At 46.0% G+C, this 17,745-nt stretch overlaps 1 protein-coding gene across 4 annotated transcripts in view; it reads right to left on the reverse strand.

Annotated features, from left to right (window-relative positions):
• Nucleotides 1–3,297: 3,297 nt before the first annotated feature.
• SEMA6A (semaphorin 6A) overlaps nucleotides 3,298–17,745 on the reverse strand; it is a 127,030-nt gene continuing 112,582 nt past the window's right edge. For all 4 annotated transcript variants that reach the window (XM_025446806.3, XM_025446801.3, XM_025446805.3 and 1 more), the window contains one exon: nucleotides 3,298–7,497. In XM_025446806.3, the coding sequence (XP_025302591.1) occupies nucleotides 6,299–7,497 (1,199 nt within the window). In that variant the 3' untranslated portion in view covers nucleotides 3,298–6,298. The remainder of the gene's footprint in view (nucleotides 7,498–17,745) is intronic.

A 17,745-nucleotide genomic window follows, 5' to 3' on the forward strand; every position in this document is an offset into this window, starting at 1 on the left:
TGACATTTTGTGTCTTAGACCAAGAGGAGAAAGCCTCTTGATACCATTTGTGTGCGTGTGTGTGTGTGTGTGTGTGTGTGTGTGTGTGTGTGTTTGTAGATGTGTTTGCAGAAGGGGGCTGGGGAGCTCTCCCCTACTCAGCTGCCTCTCTTGATTTGCTCAAATTTCATTTCCATTTGCTAGAGGGCCATCTGCACATTTTTCTGCCCAGGCACATTTAATGCACATCAGTGCAGCCCAACGCTCTGTGGAGGTCAACGGCCTCCCACCTCCCAGCATCCCGGGGGGTTAGAGCCAAGGATACACAATACTCTAAATGGAATATTGAAGATCCCCATCTGTCTGGCAGTCCCAATCAATAAATGTGAGCCCTTCTTTCCCAATCCTGTGCGAGAGACACGTCACCACCTGGTTTTAAGACAAGCGAGAGATGCAGGTTTCTAAGGGTTACTAAGTACATGCACCCAGCTGTCACAGTGCTCAGCCAGGACCAGGATTATGCTCTTAATCGTGTTATTTTGGTATAAAGGCCTTCTTTTAAATCCCTGTCACCCCTGTCCCTCAAGCAAAAACATACCAGTGCCTGAAATTGTAGGTACCTTCTAGATACTTCTATGGGACTGGCTGAATGACTTTTTTTTTTTTTTTTTTGAAAGAACTTTTGCCCTGGGCAGTTCAAATGCAGTAGGTGTGTAGTTCAGAGGCACTTGGTGTGGCTTCTGCCAAATGATAAGGCTGAACAATGAGACCTGTTTGTGTTTTTACCGGACACGGCATTTAAGGAAAGCTACGATGCCATCGACGGCCCCATAGAACACCTAGGCTGTTGGCTGTATTGGGACAGTCACCCCTTAGTGACTTAGAGACTTAGCCAGCAGTCTCAAAACACCCTACAGAGACCGCTGACCCTGCAACAAGCGTTCAAGCAAGCACGCAAGCCATCACAACAGTTAAAAAGCTGGGTTATCTGAGGCACATTGTGAGTCTGAGCGAAGGCATGGCGGCGGAGGGGGGGGGGGCAGCTAAAATGCAGGCTGCACCTGTTCAGCTCCTTGTCACCTCATCACCAGACCAGAACAAAGCTGACTGCAGCAAAAGCTACCATAACAGGAATCGGGTTACACTGCAAGGATTGTCTGGCTTCCAACCAGTGAGATTCGGGCTCCAGCCCGCCCCCTTGACTCAGCCCAGATGAAAGCCTTTGGGATGCCCCACAAGGGAAGGGGGAGGCATGTACTCAGGGCTTTCCCCCAGAGGAAGGACTCCCCGAGTGAGATGAGATGCTGTCTGCACGGAGGAGTGTCCCATCTTCCTGGCTAGTCTTGCTCTCATGTTGTAAATGAGTGGGGGTGAGAGGCAATGAATTTGTTCTTGGAAGAGCTGCTTTACCATCAGCTTTGGGATCGTGGGCAAATCCTTTCATTCAATGGATCTTAGCTTCCCCATTTTTAAAAAATGAAAATCAGACCATTCTTTCTGGATTGCATTTGGCTAGAGCTGCGCAGGCAAACCTGTCAGTCGCATAAGGAGGAGGAAGATCTTCGGTTTGGCAGAAGGGAGGATGGTCACAGAGCTGATTTGGTTCTGTTTCCTAAAGAATCTGAAATAAGACGTGGAGTTTTTGCTTGTGGGTTCCTACCTACTTGGTATGCCTTTTGGCACATTGCCTGCTGGCCTTTCTCTGGACCCGTCCATTTTCCACATCGCTGCCAGGTAGCCTTCTAAAGCACAAACACATGTGTCTACTGCTTCATCTACTCCAAAGGTGCTCTGTGCCCATCAGCTAAAATCCTAGCACACGATAAGCAGGTTCCTCTTCGTCTCCCCATTCCCAGCCTTCTTTCCAGCGGTTCTCTCATAGACCCTGCTCAAGGCCCGATAAACCTTTTGTCTTCCAGGCACAGTGCACCTGACAACTTTGCCCAAGACATCCTTGTGCCTGGTAAAGCTGTTCAGAGAACTCATTCTAAAGAACCAGCTCAGGGGCTCCTGGGCGGCTCACTCAGTTCACTGTCCAACTCTTGATTTGGGCTCAGGTCATAATCTCAGGGTCCTAGGATTGAGCCACATTTTGGTCTCTGTGCTCAGCGTGTCTTCTTGTCTTCTGCCCCTCCCCCACCCATGCATGTGCTCGCTCTCTCAAATAAATAAATAAATAAATCTTTATTTAATTTTTTTAAATCTTTATTTTTTAAAAGATTTTATTTACTTATTCATGACAGGGAGAGAGACAGAGACACAGGCAGATGGAGAAGCAGGCTCCCCGTTAGGAGCCCGATGCGGGGCTCAATCCCTACCCCAGGATTATGCCCTGAACCCAAGGCAGATGCTCAAGCACTGAGCCACCCAGGCATTCCAATAAATAAATCTTTAAAAAAGAAAAAATACCAGCCCAAATGTAGCTTTGTGCCCCCAAACTCTTGGCCACTTTGCTTCTAACTCCCAGTGGCAATCACAGAGAGCCCGTCCATCTTTTCTTATAAACGAGGAACCAGAAACTTTATTCTAGTCAACTTTGCACCAACATGCCAGGCCCTCTGGGTGGGATTCACAAATGTAATTGGAAATACCCAAAGGTAACTGGATCACTATAGGTGTTGACCGAGGCCCAACCCGTAGCTTCCCACATGTGAACTGCTGAAAACACTTAAAAAAAGATTTCAGAAGGTCACAAGTGAAATAATGTAGCTGAGGGCTTATTTAAATAACTGTTTAAAAAAATACTCCAGGGGGGTAAACCTTATCTAGACATCTTGCGATGCTATTCTACAAAATAAAAATCCAGGGCTGCATCCCAATATACCTCCCACCGTGTCTTCTGGGTTATAAGAAAGAAATGCTAACAAGGAGTAAAATCCAGCACCCTCCATCTTATTAATATGTAAAAAGGCTGAAGTCACATCTGTGCTGGGATCTATTTTTAGTGGACCCTACATACTAAAATCCTAGCCTTGATCTCTTAAACTATCAAGCCTACCATAAATGTTTGATGATGAACAAGCCCATAAAAAGAAAATGCATAAAATGAATAGAGGGAGTCAATGCGTGCTCTGCCTTTTAATTACCGGTGGCTTCTGCTACAACCTCTGCTCAGGGCTGGGTGGAGGGAGAAAATACATCCATAATTTGGGTGGGGGTAGGGGTGGGCTGGGCAGGGTGTGAGTACTGCAAACAAATGGGTCTAACCCCCTGTTATTTATGCTCTGAAGATGGGGAAAGAGTAGGCTCCAACCCCAAAGGATGGGGTTCAAAAGGGAAAACTTAAGAGATAAATAAAAACATTCAGGACACAAAGGATAATGTAGAACAGTCTTGTTTTATTACTTTTAAGTAATAAAGAGCCTTTTCCTTGCTTTTTTTTTTTTGTCTTTTTTTTCCCTTTTTTTCTTTTCTTTTTTTTTTTTTTCCTGTTTTACAACATACATTACGTCATGAATCAGATGTTAGGGGATGTGGAGATGGAAGGAAAATTGGTGACATCACAATATTTTTACAACTTTACAACAAATATAAATCTGAGTTTGTTGCATCTACCAGTGTCTAGCAAGGGTGGAAAGCAAAGGCACACTCAGGTTTATGGACCCTCCCCCCACACGCAGTGGGGAAAAAAAAAAAGGGAAAAAAACACTTAAATGCAAAAGACCAGCTCAATACATGTGGGCATTTCAGGAAGAACACCGCAAGTGATGGGTTGAGGGGCGGTGGGGACGCGGGCTGGAAGTTTTGACACAGGTCTCCGTAACACAGCTGAGGCAATGATGCCCACCCATGGGACAAGAGCGTGGGTGCTGCCGGTCAATACTCTTGGGGGTCAAGCTTCATTCGGGGAGAAGGGAAAAACAATGATCTCAGTTTCTAGAAGAGACTTTATGGTTGGTTTCAGGGTACAGAGTTCACAGGATGTGAACATTGATTCTGCTCACAAAACAGAATAAAAGCATAACGACACAAAACAACAAAAACCTACCCCAAACGACAGCAAAACTGCGCGGGAGGTTTGCAGGAACACAAAGCTACCAGTCTGTCCTCGCGACACACCTGGTCTCACTCTGATTATGGAAGTACCACTTTTTCACTAACAAACTCAAAATTGTTCCAAATAGTCTTTCTTTGAAAGTTTTTTTTTTTTTTTAAGACAAGATTAAACTCAGAAGATCAAACTGGAAATAAAGAGACAAAGAGGCCACCAAATATACTGTTTAACTGTTAAAAAACACAACAACCCCAAACAATGCTCACTGTTTACAGTATGTTGACAGTTCTTTGTTCATGATAGAGTAAACAATAGTCCCTTCTGTGTGCTTGAGCTAATGAGAACCAACCGGGGGAGAAAAAACACGCCCCACCCGCCCCCTTACAAACAATAATAACAGAAGGATGAAGAAATTTTTTGAGAAATTACAAATCTTCTGGCCCAGTCAACGTTTTTTGCAGCATCCATCGTGGTTGGCTTTGTACTTGGAGTTACTCGTCCATCACAGCAGGGACCAGCCTGCCTGTATCTACTTCCACGTCATGTCTCTGTGTGCAGTGCTCGTGCGTGCCGAGCCCCTGGCCTGGAGACGCCCTCCAGGTGTCTGGCCACCGCAGACAGCGTGCTCTCCAGCCAGTGGACACGGCAGAGAGGAGGGCTGGGACGTTAGTCCCTTCTCTGCTGGCCGAGGAGGCTATCACCATGTTGAAATGATCTGAGAACACCGGGAAGCAGGGAGCGCCGGAGGGAGAAAGGGTACTGCCACCCTCAACACTGGTGTCCATGCTTGGTGGCATGGCCAAGGGGTGGCTGGAGTTGGCACGAGTAGAAGGAAGTGTGAATTGGAGGGTGTGCTGCTGCCTAGCTCTCCCGGGGGGCAGGCTTCTAACCACCACCACCACCACTGCATTCTTCTTCCATCTGCTAGACGCTAGGAATCTTCCAGAGGGCTGGAGTGGGAGTGGGGGGAGGGAGGGTCAAATAAATATCTGCATTTATTTCAAAAGGCGGGGGAAAGTTTATCATAACGACAGTTTACAAGTGTACACAACTCAGGGTGTAAGGCACAAATTTACATGTGGAAAAGAGGCTATTCACAGATGTAACCCCACGAAAAACCCGTGTGAGCAAACCATTAATTTATGCAAGGTAGCAGCCAGCATATTAATTAGTTCACACCTTTAGTGGATTTTGTTTGCGGTCTCACATGCAAGGTGAAATGAGATGGGTTTCACAAGCTGGTGCCTTCACAGAAAGTAGGAACCACTGACAAAGCCACGTTGGCAGCAATGGGCCGCGGGATGTGTCATTCTAAGAGTTCCTCTCCCGGTTGCGTTAAGAAGTTAGGATCTGGAAGGACTTTTAAGCTAATTAATTTTTTGCATGTTAGAGGCCAGAGACCCGACCAGCAAATTAACTGGTTGGTTTCAATAAATATTCATTCCCCTCGCAACTTTTTCCTCTAGCCAGAGATCAGACAGTCCAAACACAAAGCTCAGAATTCCAGCTCCAGCTTATTTACTCAGTGAATTTATTGTAAAAATAAACTCAATTATTCCAGTTAATGGATTTCACGTTAAATAGTTTAACCTTCAAGGGGCTTCCTGAAGAGCCGTTGGTAGGATGGCATGTGGAAGAGTCCTTTCCTTAAGGAAAAAAGGGTGAACAATAAATAAAGAGTTACTTGCGTTAACGGTCACGTTATTTCATTAAAAGAGAGGAGCAGAAACCTATGACCTGGTTGCCCAACGCGGCATCGTCTGCTCAGAACAGGAAGCTGTAACACTGGTGGGCATTTCACAGTATCTGCGCATAGTAAACTTCTGCCATTGTTAAAGTCTGAGTTAGAATTATCAATGAATTCTTTACTTTTTATTTTTATTCCTGTCTTTTTGCGTTTCATGATTCGTAAAAACGTGTTTGTGGTCTGCAGGTGGGGCTCCTGCCCTGTTGGGCGGCGCCCCGCACAGTCGCGGACAGAAGGTTGCGGGCACTGTTCACCTGTGTGTGTGCGCGTGTGTGTGTGTGTGTGTGTGCGTGTGTGCGCGCGCGGGTGGCTGGGTGGGGGGGTGTGCTTTTGGCTCGTGTTTGTGATGATCGCTGAAGTCTCTCGTGAGTCCGACCTGTCGCGCAGCGTGAGGGAGAGCGGAGCCTGCGAGGGGAGGGGAGTCCCGCGTGGGGGCCCGGGGGCCCGGCGCCTCCCCGCTGCGCCCGGGCCGGGAGCCGGCGTCCTCCGCTCCGTGGGGGCTCGGGCAGCGGAGGGCCCCGCCGGCTGGGCGCGCCCGGCCGCTCCCGCGGCTTCGACACCTGACCCCTCCCCTGGCATTATGTGCACGCGTCATTGGGCTTCAGGGAGGTGGAAAGGGGGGCAAAGGAGGGCTTGGGGGGTACGTCCGGCTTTAGCGAGGGCGTGCGCTTCAGCCCCGACCTCGTCAGCGAGTTGTAGGCGTTGAGGCTGGGCTGGCGCGCGACAGTCACCGCCTGGCCCGCCGGCGGCGCGCCGTGCACCTGGATCGAGTCCACCCTCTGCGGGGCGGGCGGCGGGTTGTCTCCCCGGCCAAAGCTCTGGTTCCGGGACAGGTGGGAGGAGTTGGAGCAGTTAGTATTGTTTCTTTTGAGCGTGGTGGCCTGGTGGCTTCTCGTGAGCGAGTTCGTGGGGTAGCTCCTCTTATAGTCAAGGCCGTAGGAGGAGGAGTGGTGCATCTCCAGCCGCTTGCCCAGGCCGTTCTGAGACAGCGAGGCGCCCGGCGGGCCCAGGGAGGCCTCGCGCTGCGGGACCTTGGGGGGCAGGCTGTCCAGGTTCTCCACCAGGGTCACCCCGTGGTTGGGACTCTTGCTGCTGAGATGCTCCTTGATGGTCTTATACTCCAGCGTGGCCGCCTGGTCCTCCAGCGCCATCTGGGCCACCTCGCTCATCTTGGGCTGGTCCACGTACTCGTGCTGGTAGCCCTGCTGCGCGATGGGCAGGACCACCACGCTGGGGATGTGGCTGGGGGAGGCCCGCAGGGGCAGGTCCGTGGGGATCACAGGGGAGCCCATGGGGGGCATGTCCTTGGTGCAGGCATTGATGAGGTTTTGGTTCCTCTCCCACTCGCGGCTGCCGCGGCTGGGCTTCCGCTTCTGCTGCAGCGTCGGGGTGGACTCGGGGGTGGGCAAGGCCGCCAGGTCCAAGTGGTGCTGGTCCGCCTTGATGAGCATCTTGGCCGTGCTGCCCGGCGCGGCGAGCTTGCCGTTGTGCATGAGCGGCGTGAGGATGGCCTCCGGCTTCGGGTCTTTGGACTGGGTGTCCCCGAAGAGGCCGCTGAGCTTGGTGACGCTGCTCATGGAGCCCCGGCGCGAGTGGCTGAGCTCCTTCTCCTTGCGCTGCACCGCGGACACGTCCTTGCGCCTGTGGTCGCAGACGCAGTAGACGATGATGCCGGAGAAGACGGCCCCCATGACAAAAGCCAGGATGACCGCAATGGCCAGGAGGGTGACGGGGACGAGCTGGTCGTGGCCTTTGAGGTAACTCTCCCGAATCACTCCTGCAACAGACATCGCATACGGCGTCAAGAACCCACAGCACACGGGGAGGCTCATTTCTGCTTGGCGGTCGCCCCGTTCATTAGTAAGAGCAGTGAGGGACAACAGCACCTCCGCATAACTTGTTTTGGGGCGCAGCTTGCCAAACATCAGCTGATTAATCCTCCCCAAGCCGCCCCCCCACCCCGCCCACCCGGGTAGTATGTAAACAGCCTTGGTTTGTGGCCGCCTTTGTGTTCTGAAAAAGTGCTTCTCCCCCCCACCCCCACCCCCACCCCCACCCCCACCCCCACCCTCTCAAGCACATGCTCTTTCGACTTTGCTTCAGTCTATGGAATATGACAGTTTCTCATTTCCAAAATTTATTCCCTCCTCCCCCTCTCCTTCATCTTTTCTCAATCTTCCCCTCATAAAATTCAGAGTGTGGAAATACTTGGAGTCTGGGGTGGGGTGGGGGTGGGGAGAGGCAACAGTTTTATGTCCAATAAATGAACAAATGGCACAATGCTCCAGGCTTCCAGGGTCTTTTCTGACCACTTCTTTGTGGGCACTGTGGCCTCTATCTGGAGAAAAGCTATGTTTGCATTTCAGGCAACTGGAGGAAAGACAGCTTGTGTCATTTACAGTGAAAGAAAACAGCTAAAGCTCACATTACAAATGTTTAGGCTGATTTTGTATCATCCTTCAAACAAACAAACAAACAAACAAAAAAACCACCACACCACCGCAAACCCCATGCACACTCAATTTCAGGTAAATATGCTGAGTATCTGAATGAAGCTCTTCCCTTGCTTGAACTGAATGACTATTTAGAGAAAGAAGAGCCATTTGGGGCCTTGTCGTGGGTTTGAGACGTGTCAGGACTCATTATTATGGCTAGAGTTTGCTGTCACGGTGAGATTCTTCGGGAGAGCTAACCTCATCAATTTAATAAAAATTATGTGACTACACCCGTCAATAATCTTACACTACATTAACCAAGATGCTGTGTTTCTGAAGAAAGTTGCTTTCCCTGTTCCTGCTTAATCAGCCTCCAAGCTGAGAGACTCTAATCAAATGCAAACACTGAGGCTTTTATTTTTTAATACCAAGTGAGAATACACATCACGATTGTCAGATCTTAAGTGCTTGATGCGGTAGCTAAAAAATAAAATCTCAAATACCTCAATTCCTGCCTCTGGAGAGCGAAAGAACATGAATACATTAGAGGCACTGCATGGGCTGAGGAAATGTAAACATTGTTCCTATTATGGAAATGATAGTAAGACAGAAAATGTACCTTCTCTGGTCTCAGGAGACACATTTTTCATCTGCTAAATCAACTCTTTCTGGAATATGTTTAATGTATTTTACTGGCAGATATCACTGGCACAGAATTAGAATGAAATGAAATAAAAATCTCTACCCCTTCCTAAGCCACAACATGCAGCCCCTCAACTTCTGAAATGCTTCGTATGTCACAGCTGAGACCTCAAAGAAATGCAGCTTGATCATGGGGTCTTTCCGTTAAAATATTTTGATTAGGGAAGCAGTCGTTTTAGAACTCAGAAACCTTTGCTTGTGGAAGAGAACATCCTCTCTTCTTTCTAAACATTCCTCCTCCCCTCAGTTGTGACATCACAGTTGGTTGCTGTGGAAATGATTGTCTTGTGACAAAGGATTGTGACTTTAGGGGGAATAAATAGAAGCAGCAAATACCTCTTGAGAAACAAAGATTCTGTGATTAAACAAATGCTCTTGGTAATTAAGGGCAGGGCAGGCAGTTCACCTCCAGGGAAAGAATGTGTAAGATGGCAAGACCCTGAATAATTTCCAAATGTGACACTTCTCAAATATTTCCAGATTTATATTCATGAACTTTTGAGGGGTAGAAATGGACTAAAAAACAGCAGGAAATTCTGCTAGAACTCACACCTTGTACAGCGTGGAGCTTCCCAAACGGCGAGGGGTCTTGCATTCAAATATGTTTTAATACCTAGTCACCAAGGAACTGTGCTAATGAAAATTTCTCCCTTAAATTTGCATCTCCTTGCCATAATGCTAAAATAGCAACTGATTTTCTTTCAGTTTTGATGGTTTGGGGTTGGATTGAACGTTTTTAACCACCTACGTACAATGGCACAAAAATGTACACCTGTGAATAAAAGGAGTTGAACTTCCCGCGTTGACTTGGCAATCTCCATGGAATCTGACCACAGGGTAGACCTCCCCAGTGCAGGTGGGTGGGGGGTTACGTACGAGGTAAAGTTTTCATAGCAGTGGGCATTTCATGGATCATCTCCTGGCAGCCCTATTTGCACGGAATGGGGGGGGGGGCGCTGTGTCTTCCCAATAAATGTGTCCTTATAATGGTAGTTTTCTACAATTGACTTTGGTATTTTATAATTTAAATTGACCTCTCAGCTTAAGAAGAACAGGGAAAGATTAAGGCTAAAGAGGTCCATTTGTTTCCTTCATTGTTTAATTGGGAAAAACTGCAAAAATTTCAAGTTTATCCATTGTTTCTTTACTTTTAGCTATCCTTTCTTGTCTTAAGGTCTCTGACTATCTTAATCTCATGGAGACCACTCGCTCTTTCACTGGGTAAAACTTTTTTAGAAGATGACATTTGAGCTCAGGTTTTTGGGTTGTTAACAAATCAAGGAGGATACGGAAAAATGGTGTCTCAGACAGCCCCTCCCATCTCATTTTGTTATGTAAATAGTGGTCTTAAAAGCCTGCATCTCTTCAGTTTTGAGATACCTACCACGAAGCAGGTGGCTTCTCTCATCTGCTTGTGCAAATTCAGAAATCCCTTGTACAGAGTCAGAAACAGATCAGAGATTAAGTTGAAAGTGCAGTTGAAGAAGATAAGTTACAAGTGGTTTTTGGAAAACGCCTTCCAAATTTAAAGCTTTCTGCTTATATTTCTGAAAAGGGTGAAGGGCCATTCATGGAAATGATTAAATCCACTTTGTGACATTGGTCACTGTGAAGGACTGAACACAATGGTCTTGTCAGAGAGGGCGGGGTGTGGGTGATGGTGCAAGCAGCGCTAGAGATCTCCAAAGGCCTGGGGTCTTAGGCTCCCAGTTACTGCTGGGTGACCTTTTGGCAAGTGACTTCTCATCTTTGGGCCTCAGTTATTCCTTATTTGCAATGTGGGGTTAATACATTTAATGCCTTACTGGGTTCTTGCCAGAAGCAAATACAGAACAAATAAGAAAGAACTTAAATGCTTTAGTTTGCTGGACAAATCTATAGGTCAAAAGAAGCCTCGAAAGAGAAGCGGTGGGTTAGTAGCTCACTGAAAGCTTAAGATTAATAGTCACAGCTACTCCATGTGATTCCATTTACTGTGAGTCTCTTGGTGGAGGGGGATAGACCTGTTCTGCCCAGCTCCAAACCCTGTGCTGTCCAAATGTTGAAGGGATATGCTGAGGCAACATAAGGGAACATGTACCTCTGTCTCAGGACTGCCTATATGTCCTGCATTTTGAAAGAAGTAAAACAACAAAAGCAGGAAATGTTGAGCAAAACACAGCGGTTATGGTTAGACTCCTAGTGAAGATAATCCTGCCTTCGGCTCTTTGAAGGATGTCAACTGAAGCAGAGAGCAATAAGAACCAGTGCCTGGACCATATTTTATGTGGATTTATAACTCTCACCATCACCAGAGCTCTTAGTTGGGCACTTAATAAATGATTATCGGATAAATGGATTTGCAGTACGTTGTAGAGACACTTTTAAATGGCCTCTAAACTTGGTGGGTCATTTTGCAGTGACCATAACCTTCTGAAGGTACAGAACCAAATTATATCTCCCTCCACAGAACAGAATATAATCATACGAACATCCAATAGACAAAAGAAATCTATAAAGGTACTCTGTATACGTTCAAAATAATAGTAAGAGAAACTATTTTAAAAATGAGAAGTTCATTCTGGGATAATTCCAAAAGAGATGATGAGCATAGGTGGGTTATTTGTAACAACTTGGTAGTCCAGTGGAATTGAATAATTCAAAACACATTCAACTCTGCAAAGGGTGCTTGTTGAAGGTCCTTGCCTCAGATGCTGCATGGAGACCTTGGAGAAGGTGGAGGGGCCTTTGTAGGGCGGTGTACTCCCTCTCCAGGTTTCCCCCCAACACCCCCCCATAGGGGATAGGTAAGAGTTGGCTTCTCTACCCTGGGGCACTGAAATGACTTCCTCTAACGACCCCGGGGTCTTCTGTCTTCTGTTCTCACCGGTTGAAAATGGGGCATTATAATGAAAACAGTATCTGAAACATCCTTTGCATTGATTCATTAACCACCAGCTATTTCTCACCAGTCATGAGGTGCTAAATGGTTATTCTTTCCACCTTCTTATTGCAGGAAGCAAGGCACACAATGGCTTAGAGATTTCTCTGAAATCATGCCTTAAATTGGCAGAACTGAGAAAGAATAGAATCTTCACTCCCCCCAGAGAGTTTCAGATGCTGAAGGGATGCTAGAGGGAGGGCTCAGAGGGACAGTTCGAAGCTCTTTGGAGGCTGAAGCCCCACCCTCCAGGTCTTGCAGAATGTAATTAAAGTAAGAATCGTTCCAAACTATAAAGCAAGAAAAAGTCCAACACAGTTGTGAATTTTCCTATGATGACCATGTGAAGACATTTTGAAACCTCGGACATCAAGTACTTTATTTAGAAAAAATAATGGCTTCTGGTGGCCCTGCTCCTGGATTCCCACAGCTGCCGAGACCTGCAAGGGAAGCCCAGCGTCGGGCTCTGGGACAGCACACCTCGGGCATACCTCGGACAAGATCTCCTAACTCGGGGTTCGGGGGTGATGTTCTCGGTGCCTTCACTCTCGCCGTCGTGGTAGGACAGGGTTTCCGCTCCAGCCTTTGTGGGTGCCTTCCCCAAACACCCACTGAGCGCCAGGCGTTGGAGAGGCGAAGGTGGAGGGGGCACACGGCCTGCCACCCCCAGGGGCGAAGGCCCGCGCGCGTGTGAACTACGTCCAGAGTGGGGAAGCCTCAGGAGACACTGCTTCTACTGCAGCCTAGGAGGTGGCGTTTGCGCCAAGCCTTAAGGCTTTGAAGGCTGTCAGCGGAAGCAGAGAGCAGTAAGACCAGTGCCCGGAGGGAAAGGACGAGAAAACTGTGTTCTTAACAGGGAATGGTCTAACTCCCGTCTAGTCTCTCAGGCTCTAGGTACCAGCCACTTGGCCGTACACTCCCCTGCTTCTGGGCATTCACATAGGCTGTTCACTGTGTCTGGAATATCCCTGCTCACCCCTCCACCCCCACCCCCCATTCTTCTGACTCTGTTTTTTGGCCTTAGCTTGGACGAGGAAGCCTTTTCCAACTTCCTCTGACCAGGTTAGCTCTTCTACGAGTGCCCTGGAGGTCTGCACTTCTCTCTCCTAAAATCATTACTCTTATGTTACTTGAGGTTTGTTTTTCTCACCTAGATTATTTTAGGAGAGAGATGTTCCCTAAACATCCCAGGCATGAAGGTGCTCAGGATATATCTGTTTAATAAGTAGAGAGGGAATGCCTGCGTACTTGTAGAGGAAAAATAAGAGCAAGAGCTAAACACCATTTAGAAACAGGCTGTGGAAAGCCTTGAATGGCTAAAAAAGATATTTAGAAGACATGTCAATTTCGGAAGGAAAGTTCTTGGTTAATTTACCTGCAATTTGAAGGGTCGCTTGCCTGAGAAAGCGGACTTTCAGCTTATTCTGCTTGATGTTGAATGCGCTACTGACAAACAACTGGCTTCAGAGAGTCAACACCTTTGCATCAGAAGTACAGCTAGTCCATCTAAATTTACTGTAACTGTTTTTAAAATCAAAACTTTTTTTCACCTATACTTAATCCCTGCATCCTGCAGAAATAACTGGGAGATGGCTGTCCTATCAAAGCATGATACGAGACCAGTGAAAACACATAAAATCAACTGCACCTGTTAAAATGCCAAGGAAGACCCCTACCCAACCCATGCCCGCCCAGTTACCTTGCTAAGTACATGAGGCCCTGGCAGCCAGGACCTCGAAATGGTTAAGCACGCACTTTTCCCTCTCACCCTTGCTCACTGGACTGCCTGTTTTGGAGCTGCTGTGATATGATGGATGTGTCTGTCTCCATAGTGAAGTGATTAATAGGCATCTGTGTAAAGCGGACCCGGTGACCACAAAGACAACAAAGCCTCTCTGTGTCCTTTAGAGAAATATGCAAAGGCAAAAAGGAGGATGGACATTTCCTTCACGGCCGAGCCAGAGCGGGTTTCGTGTTGGGTCTGAGAGCTAACAAAGATGGCAAAACACCAAGAAAAGCCCTGGAGTAGGATCCCCTAAAAATAAACTCTTGATTTTCCTTCATAGTAAGACAAGCCTGCAATTTCCTTGAAATCCTCATAACAACTTGGGTGAATGGAATCTAACAACCCAATTTTTCTTGTTTGAAAATCTTATTGCAACAAAATGCCAGGCTCACAGTCCTGCAAGGCAGTATGAATGAATGAACTAATCATGGGCCAGGCATCGTGGCTGCTAACCACACAAGGCCGGCTGTAATCCCTATTAAGAGAGAAGAAAACAAATAGGGGGGAAAAACCCTAACTGGAGACAATTTGTCCTCAGAGCCATGCCCCACCCAATGGAGATGACCATCCTGAAAGAGTAGTGGGAACTCTCTGTGGTTATCTCGGCAGGAAAGAGCCTTCTCTTGTTTTAGGGCATAATGCAAACCAGATGGTTTAAGAATAAACTGAAACACCAGCAGCCATGGAAATGGGCTCAGAGTATATAACTCAAACTTTCCTTTTCCTTTTATTTTCCTTTTTTTCCTGGCAAGTTGAAGATTAGGTGCTGGGAGGAACCATGGTCCCCAAGATGTATCAAGTTAATGACTGACCTTGCCAAAGTAGAGACAGCTTCCTGGCTGTTTAATATCCTCAGTTCAGAAGCTATTTTAAAACTCATGTGCTTACTGTGGTTGTCTGTGGGTGAAGCCACTTCCAGTTCTGTCACCTTTGAAATTGATGCATTTTTGTTGTTGTTGTTGTCAGGATGCCATCACAGGCCGAAAAGGGAGAGCGAGCATGAAATTCATTCTCTTTCACATTTTTTAGAGGGAAAGCAGCTTAATTTTCCCTTGTGCCAGGGGGAGCCCTCAGATTTCTGAGGTTTTCCACTTGGCACTATGGGAGTGTGGCCCCACAGCATGGATGGAGGTCTAGCTTGGGCACCATAAGATCATTTTTCAAAGCCATTCCCTGAGATGTTGGTCTGTGGTTGCATTTGTTAGGACTGTCACTGTCTTTGTAAAGGTAATGATAACTTCAGATGGGCAAAATTTTTGCAGAATTTGTGTGGTTTATTTCCCTTCTTTTTGAGGTTTTCTTTCTGAAAAGACTGGAAACCCAGAATCTAAGCAGTTTCTGAAACCAGGCAAAGTGCTTCTGTTTTCCAACTTCCTAGTCCCATCTTCTTGCTTTGCTCTCACGAGACATCAAAGCTACAAAATACGGAAGTGGATTCCCACTAAAATTTCACTAATATTGTGAAATTCAGGTGATTCTTTGAATTATTTGCAGTGCTTTGATATTTTTTTCCTCCACAAAGCAAAGAGAAAACAAATATGAGGAAGCAAGTCTGTGTCTTAACTCATTGCTGCTCAGCATCAGCATCACCTGGAACTTGTTAGGAATATAAATCCTTGGGTCCCACCCAGACTTTCTGAATCAGGATCTCTGGAGTTGAGGTTCAGAAATCTGTGGTTTAACAAGTCCTCCAGATGATTCTTATTTTCACTAAAACTTGAGAAACACTGTCCTACATGACATGAATGACATGCCAGAAAACAAATGTTCAGCTTTAAAGTCCAGCCTCAGGTACCATCGAGGCAGTGCACAGCCAGACTTTCAAAGGGATTTCTAATATATATAAATAAACCTTCCTTGATGTTCAAAGTAAGGGTATTTAGTGGGTCTCAGGTATCACAGTTCTTTAGTGCAGTTACCATATTCTGACAAAGAATATAAAATTAATGTGATTTTATTGGAAAGACAAACAAATCCCTGACAGTTTCCCTTGGTACCTGACAGAAGCTTTGACATATGGCCTGAAACACAGTGGCCCTGCTGTAACAGAATCAGCCCAATTTGCTAGAGCCAAAAGCTGTTGGAAAAATGCCTGTGGTCTCTTTATTTGCCCCAGCATGAAGACATGGGGCGGTGGAGAGGGAGTTTCTGATGCTCCCCATCCCGGTCACAGGGGCCTTCAGGTAGTGGTTGGTACTACAGAGCCCAGAGAGGTCCTAGATTGGGTCAGCCCTGTCAGGACTGGGTCCCAGGGACAGAAGAAGCAAAGTCTCTTGGGGGCTCACGCTAACTAGAGCAACCTCCTGTAGAGGCCTGCACGTTATGTCAAAATCACTTCGAAATGGACTCCACTCAAATAATGCACGGCCATCAAGCAACATTTGATGGTGGGTCAGGGCATCTTTCTTTCTCCTCCTCCTCCTCCTCCTCCTGTTTGATCAGACAAGAGATTAAGAAACTGCGAGATTCTTTTATATTTCTGCATCGGAAGGAAGGACTGGAGTTCATTTCCCAAATCAACGTCCTGCTCTATCATAATAAAAATACCTCGCACAACAGTGTACCGAACAGGGCTTAGTGCTTACAGATCTGCTGAGTGGAACTGAATCTGCAAATCCATAGAATTATATAAGACATTTTAAGTTACATTGAATTTCTGCTGTGTGCTTTTAAATCATGCAGTGTGAGACCCATCAGCACTTAGGGTATATTTATTGCCTTAACAAATGTCAGATGATTGTGTCCAGTGTTATCTATTATTTATGAATAACAAGAGGCTGTAGGACTGGAAATGACAAGCTTTATATGTCCAAAAGGTTAGGCATAATGCAGGTTGCTGCCCTGTAAATTTCTTGACACCGTTTTCCCTCCTAATAAAGCATTGTCAGTGGTGACTGCACTGAACTTCCATTATTTCTGTACAGTTCATGACTGCCTCTGCCTTCAGTGAAGAAATGTAATTGTAGAAACATATTTAAAAAGGATGCATCCTTTTCAAAATTATGAAATTTAAAAGTAATTGGAGTGGGAAATTCCTATTATCCCATTAGAAATGAATCTCTTTACGAATATAGTTCCCAGGCTATATGCTTACAAGAGCTTACGAAATATTAATTAAAGATGACAAACCTTCACACGGTCCATAATTAGCTTTCTGACACCGATTAAGATCCTGTCTACTGTGCACTTGATATATTTGAGTATAGCCATTTACTTTTTACTGGTTTACTTCAGGGCTTTTCTGTGATTGAAGGGGCTGGGAGATGTACACTTGATGCGGTTTGTGCAGATCCTTTTAGGCCTGCAGCGCAGCCCCTCCACTTCACAGGACTTGGCCTATTGCTCGCATGGCCTATAGCTTCCTGAGACTGGCACGTGAATACAGCTTTTCCTTCCCCTTGTTCTTTATGGTAAGGACATGAATTATGTATTCTGAGCAACACTTAACAGCTTTCAAGGCCGTGCTCACGTATAATGTCAAGAAAAGAGAAGCTGTCCTCAGGAAATTTCCCAGTTCCACTCTTTGGCCTTTTCTAGGCTACTTTGTCCAAGGAACAGTAAGGTTTACAGATTGAACCTTATAACAAGGTGTTGTTTTTTTTTTTTTTTTTTTTTTAACTCCAGGAAATAAAGCTATCAGAAAGAAAGTTTTGAGATAAAGCTATTACTTTTCCACTATTACACATGATCCAAAATACAAATCGAATCTTTACAATTTTATTGTTAGGTCAAAACAAATTTTAGATGAACACTGTGCGGTCGAACCAATTAAAGAGCTAATTTTTAAGTACTCCAGATGTTCAGTTAATAAGATCATGCCTAACCTGGTCCCTGTAGCCCTTGAAGGTTCCATTAAGCTGTCAGAAAACTTTGTCATTGTGTGTGTGTTTGTGCAAAAGATATGAGAGAGTGGAAAAAAAGATTGAGGGGAAAGGGTGGGGGTAAAATGAATTCATGTCAAGGGTGATGTGGCTTGAAAAAGCGGCTACAGAATTAAACGTAAGAAGCACTCTAGAACACGATTTGATTTTTAAAATACCTTAAGGTTTAAGTTGCTAATTTTAGAAGAAAAAGTTCAAGTCTCCATAATCTTAATTTAAACCCTTCATTTTTATAAGAAAATGGATGTTAGGTGAAGAAAAAAAGGTTTTAGTTGGTATTTCTCGAAAAGAAAGTTTAAAT

The sequence above is a fragment of the Canis lupus genome, chromosome 11 (assembly GCF_003254725.2).
Source record: "Canis lupus dingo isolate Sandy chromosome 11, ASM325472v2, whole genome shotgun sequence".
Taxonomy (NCBI): domain Eukaryota; kingdom Metazoa; phylum Chordata; class Mammalia; order Carnivora; family Canidae; genus Canis; species Canis lupus.